The sequence below is a fragment of the Cupressus sempervirens genome, chromosome 5 (assembly GCF_028749045.1).
Source record: "Cupressus sempervirens isolate cs-2001-9-10 chromosome 5, ASM2874904v1, whole genome shotgun sequence".
NCBI lineage: Eukaryota > Viridiplantae > Streptophyta > Pinopsida > Cupressales > Cupressaceae > Cupressus > Cupressus sempervirens.
In genome coordinates, this window is record NC_143122.1 from 581,410,991 (window position 1) to 581,423,146 (window position 12,156).

The window sequence follows — 12,156 nt, forward strand, 5'->3', positions numbered from 1 at the left end:
TTTTTGGCTAGGCTCTCGGTCTTGTCTCTAGCTCCAATTAATGAATTGTATTCATATGAGTTTTAGGCTCTTTGTAATTGCTATATTCTCAATCTATGAATATCTAGGACAAGATTCATTAGTATTAATTAATAGTCTCTCTTGATGTAGTATTTATTCTTGTGCATCCCTTTTCTATATCAGATAATGACCAGAGTTTTTCTTTTCTGGTTCTTTTCTCCAGGAGCTTTTTTGAACCAATTACTATTAATATTTAAATATAATATTTTCCCCCAAAAAAAAAACTTTATCTACAATAGAATATATATTAGAACTAAATATCAATAACTATACATATCTTATACTTAAATACAACATTGTAAACCATAAATTTTATTTTGTACCATACCTTTAAAAAATGCAAATATTATTAAATAAATAATGTAAAATTAGATACTATAATTTTAAATAATGAATACACATGCAATTCAATAAGTCTATCTTATCCTTTCTTAAAGACAACATGATAAACTATAATTATTATTTTGAACAACCTTTGAAAATATAAAAATATAAAAATAAGAAAATAATATTAAAATAATATAGAATCAAGTACTATACTTTTATAAGTCTGATGTCCCATCACATCCCAAAACATTTAACTTAATAACAAAAACTTTATCTATAGGTCTACTCTTCCTTTGCTCCTAGGAAAAGGAACAACATCCTTTATATTATCAATACCACTTGAAAAGAGAACCAGGTTTTCAAAACTAAAGCCAAATCCAGAGTGTTTGATGGTTCCATATTTACGCAAATCTAAGTACCATTCATATGGTTCTCTTGGCAATCCAACTTCCTTCAATCTGCGCCAAAACACAACATCATGCTAATGAGATAATGATTCATTACTTATTTCTAATTTGAACTAATGTTTAAGTTGGAAGTTAATGAAACATAATAAGATATCAAATTTCAATAAGATTTGGAAGAGTTGTTTTTGAATCAGGCTATGTAGTCATTTTTACATCAGTATTTTAGATCACACTCTAAGAATGAATGAATGATATGAAGAAAATATATTCACCCTCTATCAAAAGAAATCTTCTAAGAATAGTAAGTAGAAAACATTAACAAATGTAAGATGGAAATTAATTAGTTCTATTACATGTTATCAAAAGAAGTCCACTTTGTAGTAACTATTCATCTTTGGTTAAAAATAACATGTTAACAATTAGAACTTAACTATTGGTTAATTTAGTTCTATAATCTCTTACCAAAAGGAACCCATTAATTCTATTGTAAGATCTAGATAACTATACATCTTTTGTCAAAAATGAAAATACACTTAAAGTTTTGATATAATATTCAGTAATTAGATAGGTTGACTTTCACCACAAAAAAAAACCTAATTTCGCCATTTAAGATTGAGATAAACATTCATTAATTAGTTTTGTTTTTACTAAGAAACCTCACCAATGTCCTTTAAGACAGACAACAAAATATTAGTACTACAATAGATTTTAATTAAGTGTTAAGCTTATAGTTTCAAGTAAGACCTTGTTCACATCATTTTAGATGTTAGACTTGTAGCGAAGGATCTTTAATGAAAAAATAAAAAGGATTAACCTTTATTTTCTACTAAATGATTCAAATGTATTAATGTACAATTTAAATGAACTATTAAAAAAAAGACAAATTTTGACTAATTTATTATTAAAATTCACTAAGAAAAAACGACATCAATTTTTTTTCAAATGCAGAATTTTTAATCCCTCCCTACTTCGATCGAACGAACATGACTAACATTCATTCTTTTCATTTCAATATTGGGACCTTTGTTTTTCAAAGACTTTAAAAAATCACTAACACTGTTGTAAGACAGAGATAACTTGTCAAGTACCTTTTCTCAAGAACTTCATATCGCTCCTCTCGTTGGCTTCCAGATATCAATACTCCTACCTGGAATAGATTACAGACCGTACATGTCACTACTCTGGATTTAATTTGATTAGATTCTAGATGTTCTTGCTCCATACAGAAAAGTAAACAAAAGAGGATACCTTTGGAACAAGCACATCCATGGAAGCAACTGTCTTTCCATCATCATTTAGACGCGTGGAAAATGACTTGATTTGTTTGGGATGATTATAAACAATCACCGGTTTTTGGTAAAATTGATCCACCAAGAATCTGCAAACATGATTATATGTAGAAGTTAGTAGTGCAAACTAAAAAGTATCAAGAATTTAATGAATGAAATATGTTACTATTCCGTAAATAGTATAAAAAGGAGCTGATAAGTACCTCTCATGTTCGTCATTGAAATCATTACCCCACTCTATGGCATGCTCAAACTTGGGATTCTGTTATTTTTCCATTGACAAACAACTTAATTGCATGACAAAGGAACTTTTATAGTAGTAGATACAATCTCAAAGACACCAACATAAATGCAACCCAAATTTTTTGATTGCACACCTAACTGAAAATTAGAGACCAGAACTCAATATAACTCCAAAGGCAAGAAGATTGCATACCTTTTTAAGAAGATCAAGTGCCTCTGTGTAGGTGATTCGTTCAAAGGAATTGGAGGTCACTTTTTGGAGACGCTCAAAAAGAGCTTTATCAAATTGATTTGTCATGAATTTCATGTCGTCCTTGCAATAGTCAAGCAACCACTGACACAAAAATTTCAACAAGTCTTCTGCGCAATTCATGGCATCCTGCAAGATATCGATAATATTTAAGTAGCCCTCAAAATATCTGATGGTATAAGCTGGGTTAATGCTCTCAAATGCTAGTTAGATTAGATACATGAGTTGAGGTTGAAACATGGTCGGTGGAGATGTGGGATACTTAGAGGAAAAAGCCCTGTAAAATAAGAGTATGGGAGAAATGAATCACAGTGTTTGCAAAATCTGATGATGTAAATTGGGTTCATGCTCTCAAATGTTATTTAGGTTAGATATATGGAGGAGGTTGAATCATAATCGGTGGGAGAGGTGGGATATTGAGAGGAGAAAGCCCTGTCAAATTGGGTATGGGAGAAATGAATAAGAGTACAATCTATATAAAATATATATAGTACAGTGTTGTAAATATCTGATGTAATAAGTAGGGTTGATTAGTTGGGTTAATGCTGTTAGATATTATTTTTCGTTTTGTTGAAATTATTGATTTGGTGGTCAGTACTTTCTTGGAGATCCATGTCATGGATTGGGTTAAATCGAGCATTAATAGTTCAAGTTTTTCATGCAATGCTAAATGTTTCCAATAAGTGGTATCAGAGTCTTGGGTCACGGGTTTGATACTCCCTTCAGTGGGTGCTGAAGACTTGGTCGGTGTTGAGGGAAAGATTGTTCTGATTAGACAAAGTGGGATAGTGTTTGGACCCATACAATAAAGAAACAACAAGATCATAAAATTAACATCAAGATGAAATGACAAGTGGAAAGGAACTCACAAGAGGTGAATTTAAAAGTCTTTTCAAAGGAGCCACAACTAAAGGAACCCAAAAACAAATGAGCTAAGATACCAGTAACCATCAAACAACAAGATGCAAGTGCATTGGAAGAAGAAAGAACCAATACAAACCACAAAACAAGTGTTTGGGAAGAAAAGGCATCGAACAACATCAAACACAAACACAACCATAGAACCAGCCACCACAAAACATGAGAGGGCAGAAATACTGGAAAAGAAAGAGAAACAGTACCAGCAACACCTTCTCACCAAGCAGGGGAAGGAACCAGAGCGTCAAGGTGGCTAGAAAATAACCATCAAAAAGAGCAGCCACAAGGTCTCTAAAACCCCAAGCATGGAAAGGCAAAGCAGGACAGATTGTTCAGATCATTGAGTTCGTGATCAGCACCTACTTGGCATTAACAGTTCAAGCTTTTGGTGCAACAACAAATGCTTCCAACAGATTTCATATATAAAATCATGTCAAAGTAATAAATGAAAGAAAAATAAGAATATATGCATATAGTCATCAAGATAAGTTGTATATATGAGTGAGGCTGAATCAGTCTGTGAGGGATGTGGGATACTGAGAAAAGAAAGCCCTCTCAAAATAAGGTATGGGAGAATTAAATAAGGATACTACCGTATAAAATATACATATAGTCATCAAGATATGCACTGGTGATATTAAAAACAATAGGTATCTAGATTGAGATAATCTAATGAAGCTCATGATCAATATACAAAATGTAATTTGATCACAATATAAGAAGTAATTGGGGCAAATAGTCTAGCATGTCTGGTGCAGTGGTTGAGCTCGAGGTTATGGTTATCTCTATGATCTTGGGTTTGAGAGTGCCCCAGATTTAGATGGCGCCCGTGTACTACAAACATGTGTATGTAGCAGAGACACACCCTTGGTTAAAACATATGAGAATTCAATTACAGTATGAAAGAAGTTATAGGGTTTTGAATACCTCTAGATCAGCAAATGCAATTTCTGGCTCAACCATCCAGTGCTCTACAAGGTTTCTTCTGCTGGGAGTGCTTTCAGCTCTGAAAGTTGGCCCAAACGTGTAAACACTGCTAAGGCCGTGGGCAAAGCTCTCCACATGAAGTTGACCAGAGACAGTTAGGTACGCCTGCCGAGAAAAGAAATCCGTGGAGTAGTCAACTTTGCCATCCTTTTGAAGGAGTCCCGGTTTCAGTTTAATCTTCTCTTCCAGCTTTGTAAGAAAATCTTTTGCCTTGTTAAGATCTTCGACAACACTATCTATATTGACCTTGTCAGTGTTGTTCTTCTTTAGCTCTTGCAGATCTTCAGTTTTCTGTTTAACAGCATCCTTGGCAGCTTGAAGGTCAGCTTCAGTAGGATGGCTCAGTGCCTTCATTTCCCTTTCCATTCTGTCCGCTTCACTGAAGAGTGTTGTGACTTGAAATACCTCCCCTGCACCCTCACAAGGACTAGTTGTGATGATGGGTGTGTGCACGTAAAGGAAGCCATGCTTTTGGAAAAATGTATGGGTTGCATATGCCAGAGCATTACGAATTCTAGCCACTGATGAAATCTGCAATTTCAGTTTCAATTGCCACGGTTAATCTTACACACCAGACTTCTATCTTTTGTGCTCAATTTAACTAATATGGTATTATTATTGTGTTAAGTTTACTAGGAATTCGATATACTTTTTTAATAACATACAATGAATATTTAATTATATTATCATTTTGAATGAATTGTATCAAAGATTTAAGATAGATTAAACATTAAGATGACTGTAGTACAATAGTAGAATATTCTAACATCAAAGGTGTGGTTTTAATTTCGAGTTTTAGTAGGTTTATAACTAAGTTTACTAAGTATCAAAATCATGCCAAGAGAGTCAAAAATAGTGTTGAAAAATGAGACACTATAACCAAAGATGGACTGGTCATAAAATATGTCCAGAATTCAATGATCAAGCATCCTAACATTTAATGAAAGGTCCTAGCTTTAACTCCTACTTTGTCTAAAATTCTAGCACTATATTCAAGCAAGGCCAATCGAACCGAAGTTAGATTAAGATAGTAGAGCGCCAAAACAATTAATGGATGGTTCTAGTTTAACATTCTATGAAGTTAATATGGTATCAAGTGAGGCCAATAGAACCAAGGCTAGATTAGGGTATCTTAACATTGGCAATATAACTCTAAGAACATATCACTGAATGAATCACACAGATATAGAAGATAGATTAGGAATATAAGAACTCATAGCTCAATATGCCAAAATTAGATTAAGAGCCCTAAACATTTGTCATTTGGCTATACAGAATATATTATTGAATGAGCCATACTAAGCTTGAAGATAGATCAATAACATGGGACTAGTTGATCAATGAAGAACATAGCAACAATAATAATGAATGATCATAAAATCAACTTCTAACTGATCCATGAAAAAATTAATATTTTAAACTTTGAAGATCTCTTCAATAAATAAATAAATAAACTATGACATCTACTCTGTTTACCTATAAACTATTTGACTGGCCAGAGAGTTGCCCGTCGGCCTAATACAACCATTTCATATGAGAGATTATTTTAACAGAACAGAGCATTCTGAAAGCATCACCATGAAACAGGTCCACAGGAGCATGGAATCACCGTCAGATTGTGGGCATATGCATTTATAGGTTATTAAATAAATTTCTTATATTAGAATATTTTAACAGACAGTTTACACATTACATATTAAAAGTTTGATTTTGATTCTTAGATTAAAAGTGTTAAATGATCGCAATTTATTTAGTTTTTCCAAGCTTAATTATCCACTTAATACCAACATAGCTTGAGACGTAAGCAGTTTATCTAAGGCGCTTCAAAGAAACCTGTAAGTCTCAACATACTGCTACACTTGACACATATTTTCACAAATGTTCATCCAAAATAATAGATATCTGAAAAAATAGTATGACGACGAACAAATGATCCTAATCCAAATACCCGTTTTATTATAATCTCAAGTCGGTGGCAACTATCAAGACAGAAAGAAAACAGAATATATTAATGCACATGAACTACCACAATCGATCGATAGGATAACCTTACAATGGTACAGAGAAAGGGAATAGGAATTTATGTTTAACATACCGTGTTAGTACGGGGCCGCAGGTGCACATAGTTTCTGAGAAATTCCAATGGCAATCTTGTCTTTGTGATTGGGTACTTGGCAGGATCAGCAGTCCCAACATGCAAAATCTTATGAACTTTCAGTTCAACCTTTTTCTTTGTTCCATCTGGGATCTCTTTCAGCACTCCCTCAACTACAATAGAGGTTCCCGATGGTGTAAGCTCCTTTAGATTGGCAAGTGAAGTGTCCACTACAACCTGCAGTAAAAAATAGTTTCAGTAGCCATTGTTTGATGTTTGCTACTGCATCTTCTATTGTCAATCTCTATATATGTGGCCTATGTTTAGTCTACTCCATATCCCAAAGATCAGAGAGTGCTTAGAGAAATCAAAAATCAAAGCAGCATAAAAATAGTATGGTTAACATTAAAAAGCATTCAAACCAATCCTACAAACATAATCTGGTACTTCAATTCACAGCCAAAACATATTAAGAATCAAGTATATTTAGCATAGTTACACCTCTTTGGGATGAGGGACGGCAGAATGGGGGGATATGTTTTTGGGATGAGGGAACAGAGGGGTCTTAATTTGAGAAAGGCAGGGATGATGGGGGATGATGGCGGAAGGTTGTATATACTATACGTATGGTACTTAAAATGCTAGTTATGAAAAGATGTATTGCAATGTAAGATATAAAGATGTAAAAGAGTAAATAATTGAACTTTGCATTGAATTGGAATATCAAACATTTAACATAAATAGTCAAATAAGCAAATAATCGACACTGGAATGTCCCCAATCCTAAACAAAGGTGGTCAAATTTGGTGGTGCTACTGGGAAAGGGGGGATGGAGTCCCTAAGTTCCACGTGCATCTCGGTCTCTGAAACATGGGGGCAGAAGGGGGGGAGACATGTCTCTGTGTTGCTATGATATTTAGAGAGCAGAGCAAGATTGAATTTTTTGCTAGAGCATAAGATAACAAGTACGGTTAGCATCATAAAGCAGTCAAACCAATCATACAAACTAAATATGGTACTTTTTTTTTTGGAAAAAAGAGGGCGTGAAGTCTTTAACAGGACAGGCCTTTCACAGGGCAGACCATTGGAAGTGGTCTCAAAGTATATTGAGAAAAAACAAAGCAAGATAGGGCTTTACCCTAATTGTTGGATCACATACCTGAAGAGTGGTAGCACAAGAACCATCGCTCACTTGCAAATATGCAACACCACTGAGAGTCCTCCCTGGAGTGGGTTCAGTTTTTGTAGTTCCACTTGGTTTTATAGAAGTAGGCCTAGCAGCTCCTCCATCAGTAGGGGCATCAACGTTGTTATTGTTAACTCCAGTCACCAATCTCATAAGAGACCTTAGACAAAGAGGAATTCTTGCTTGCACATTAGGAGGGCAGTTGGCATCATTGACTTCAAGGAAGGCAAAACTAGCTTTGCCTTGCTCTCGCCCAGTCTTTACCCATCCTCCCACCACCACGGTTTGTCCCACTAGTCCAAGTCCACCATCAGAGCGAGCTACTATTTTCTTTAGCACCACCCTCTTGGAATACTTTGCCCAATCTACCTTACCCATTTTGAGATCTTCATTGCTTTCAACGGTGTGCCCAGATGGTGTTATGGTAAGCTTCTCCAAATCACTCGCCATTGCAGCTGAAGAATCCTCCATGCTCATTTCTACGAGTTGTATGTTCTCTGCAATGCAAGTTTACATGACTTAGAGACTACAAGTACATATTACATGGAAATTATGCTACGAATATTCTCAGCTTAAGTGAGCATAGAATAAAACAAATGAGAGCAGGCTAAGATCCTTGTTCTTGTTCTTAAGAAGAACAAAATTTGGGCACAACAAATCAAATGAAAGCAATTACTTTAACAAATGTATTTTTCTTTTTGTTGTTATCAACAGATAAATCACATCAAAGCATTTTAAAGACCACTATCCACATTCTGTCATTAACTTAGACCGATTGGCTTGTAAGAATCTTAATGAGTTTTTCTTGAATGAAGATGGACCAATCATTAAGGTCAGTAGTACAGTGGTAGAACACTTGAAAGGTAAATAAGAAGTCTTAGGTTCAATTTCCAACTGGTTATTAAAGTTTTTAACATGGTATTAAAGTTCAAGTTAGTGAACCAAGTCAAGCTAGGATTCCAAGGGAGGCATTGGAAATCAAATCACACGTGAATCAAAGATGAGTTGAAGGACTTTTGCTCATTGGAGATCATTCTAACAGTGAATTGAAAATCCTATAACTGGTAGCTGATTGGTAGGTTACTTCAGCAATGATATTAAGAAGGTTAGTAGTTCAGTAGTAGAGCTCTCTAACGACAAATAAGTTGTTTAGGTTCAACATTTAACTAATCACTTAAATGTTTAACCTGGTATCAAAGTTCAAGTCAGCAGAATCAAGCTAAGCTAAGATCCTCAAGCACCTACACAATGGCTCAAAGAAAAAGATAGAAATTTAGCTACACTCAAGTAGAAAATGAGCTGATCACCAAAAACACTGGTAGCTCATTGATAGGTCACTCTAGAATAGTAAATTAAATGTCTTAGATTTAACTCTAATCTATGATAATAAAAAGATATAACTTGTGGATAAATTACTTCACCAATAAATTAGAAGTCCTAAATTTGACTCGTAACTGATATATGAAAAATTAAACAGTCATATGAAAGCATATAAAAGACCACTGTTCTAACTTTTTATTTTTGAGTTAAATACATTGAAAACAATTAAATTAATTGATCTAGGACTTTGTTCTTTCTATCATGAAAGCTAAACTCAATCAAATGAAAGCATCTTAAAGAAGACCATTATTCATTTTTCTCGATCCAAGAAAAGTTCAATTTAACTAAATCAAGACACCTGGGCTTTTCAATAACTAAAATCAAGGTCTTTCTTGAAGGGGATGCAATAAACCAATTGTAGACACATTAAAAACTTAAAACTATCAATGTTCTTTGTTCTTTACTTGAGGATGGCAAAGGCCCCTCCACCAAGAGGATGAGTATAATGTTTATCAGTGAAACACTTCATCTTTCTGAAGTAACATCACAACACTCACCAAATATTTCTAAAATACTGTAATTATCTTACCTTGTTTGAAACAAAATAAGTATATCTTGCCACTCAAATGAGAATGGTGCTTCAATGAAGAGCCAAGCTTGGTCTTTTCTTACAAGTGAGAGTATTACGTTAACAAGGCAGGCAATTGAAATCACAGTATGCCACCTTGTGTGTCCGGCTGTATTTATAAGGCAAAATGTAGTGGGCCTTGCAAATCAGGAAATGCTTAGAATCTGTGATAAAGTGAAAGGAAGGAATTAATGGATTCTTTGCGTTACAGATGTCAACTTACCTGATTGCAACATGGTCGGCTGTGGATGAAATCATATTCTTTCTTTCGTTGAAATCTTATTGCTTCACAGCTTGTCAATGAATGCTTGGGAATCAAGTTTTCTCAACAAAAACCGTTGGATATTGAATTTGTCTTATCAACAATCAGTAAAAATCTGAATGCCCAAGGAATCTGATGCTATATTTTGTAAAGAAGCTTCAGTCTTTAACTAATTAAAGCTTTTCCTCTTCAACAACTTGTGTCAAAATTCTTTGCTTGATCTTATTTCATAAAAAGGAAGAAAATTCCCTGCTTGCCATTCAACAGCCTTTTATGCGAAGTAAAATGGGAATCAGACGGACGGTTTAAGATTGTATTTCCTATTTAGCATCGGGATGAAGATTTTTGGGGTATTTATCAATTAATTGAAAACCAGAATATAACATGGTTTTGATTTTCAGTGAATCTAATAGACATAAAATTAGAAATTTATTGAGTCATTTGGGATATTTTTCTTTATAAAAGTTTATTTATGACTTTTTATATTTTCTAAAATAATATGTTTCATGACTTATTTGTAATGGTGCAATTTGTATATTCATTTCAGATATATATTATTTTAATGGAATATTAATAATTGTATATTGATCAATTATGTTGATAGGCTTTATGTGAGAGTTTTGTTTCCATAAATTGTTTTTTGACGAAAATGTTGTAAGACTTCTTTTTTTTCAAATTTCAGATTGATTTTCCAATCAAAAATATTTTATTAAAAATTTCAACATTATTTTTTTCCCTTTTAAACTTACATTTGAATTTCATCTATTTTTTGTCATATTAGTTGTATAAATAGAATGTTTTCGTGCTTTAATAATCTTGAGCCCGTCTCTTGATTGATAGTGGGTCATGTATACTATTTTAAGCTAATGATAGTCATAACTATTAGAGTAATAAAGTATTTTCTGATTAATTATATCATATTGATTTAATTATTAAGTCATTCATTATCTCTAGTTTACTTAAGCTAAACTTTAGGCATATAATAATTAATTCTTTTATTAAGTATTATCATGCAACTTAGGTTTTACCTATTAGAGTTTTGATCTCTTTTTATATGGATTGATCTCTTTGTAATTTATTCATTCATTTTTTATAATAACAATCTCTATTTTTTCTCATCAAGAATGTCTTATTTGTGGATCTCTGAATTCCAGCCTATATAGTTTTTGCTTCTCTCTTTCTGTGATAAGTGTTTGCATATAGGTGATTCTTGGTAGTTATGGGGTTAATCTTTCATCAACTTCAAAATGGTATTAGAGCTTCAGATCTTCATGCCCTTGTTTTATTTATATGAGGTTTGCCTTGGCTTTCAGATATATATATATATATATATATATATATAGATATATATATATATATATTCCTTTCAGAGGGTTTCATTTCTTAGAAGATTTTTGTGTTGGATCTAGGAGTCACTAATTTTCGGTGCACTTTGAGGGAAAAAAAGACATCATCATTAAGCTCAGAGCACCCAAAAATCTCTATTTTCATATAAAGTTTGTCCAATTTAGACCCAGTTGTAATCTAACTCAAAAAAATATTGCTCCCAGGTTGGGCACATTTCTTGAGGCAGTGATTTTTGACAAAGAAATCTAGATTTTTTGGCACATAAATTAAGATTTTTTTCCTCAAAAATTGAGATTTTCAACATGCAAATCAAGATTTTTTGGCACAATTCGATATTTTTTGAACGAATCAAATTTTTTTGCACACAACTCGAGAAAGTTTTGGTGCAAAATTGGCACGCTTCCCAATGTAATTTTTGGTGCTTGTGGGCATGCTTCTCGATGCATTTTGGCACAGATCCCAAGGCATTTTGGCACGAATCTCGAGGCAATGGCTTTTTTGTTTTTCCATTCCAACACTTTTTGACTTGCATGCTAGTTTTTGGTCGTAACTTGCTCATTTGGACTCTATTTTTTGCAAACGAGATATTGTCGAAAAGATAGTTCTAAGCCCGTCATGATGGTGCAGTTTATTTGAATTTTTTATGTTGTTTAGTTGCCTATTTTTGCAGTCAAATTCAGAGATTCTATTTTGCACTTTGAGAGACATATCTTGAGACATTCTATTTTTCAGATTCTACTCTAGGCACATCCCATTCGATTTTAAAAATTTTTTGCATTCTGGTGGAAGATAATTTTTCATGGGATGTATTATCTATTGTGTCAGTTTTATGTCTCT

General features: G+C 33.5%; 1 protein-coding gene across 1 annotated transcript; it reads right to left on the bottom strand.

The window, feature by feature from the left end:
- Positions 1-550: 550 nt before the first annotated feature.
- Positions 551-9,799, bottom strand: LOC149557269 (asparagine--tRNA ligase, cytoplasmic 1-like). The gene is made up of 9 exons (XM_089831972.1): positions 9,672-9,799; positions 7,736-8,259; positions 6,577-6,813; positions 4,422-5,012; positions 2,520-2,705; positions 2,287-2,345; positions 2,043-2,172; positions 1,883-1,941; positions 551-845 (listed from the first exon to the last, which is right to left on the bottom strand). The coding sequence occupies exons 2-9, from the start codon at positions 8,237-8,239 to the stop codon at positions 662-664; spliced, it is 1,950 nt and encodes a 649-aa protein (XP_089688098.1). The 5' UTR covers positions 8,240-8,259; positions 9,672-9,799; the 3' UTR covers positions 551-661.
- Positions 9,800-12,156: the final 2,357 nt, after the last annotated feature.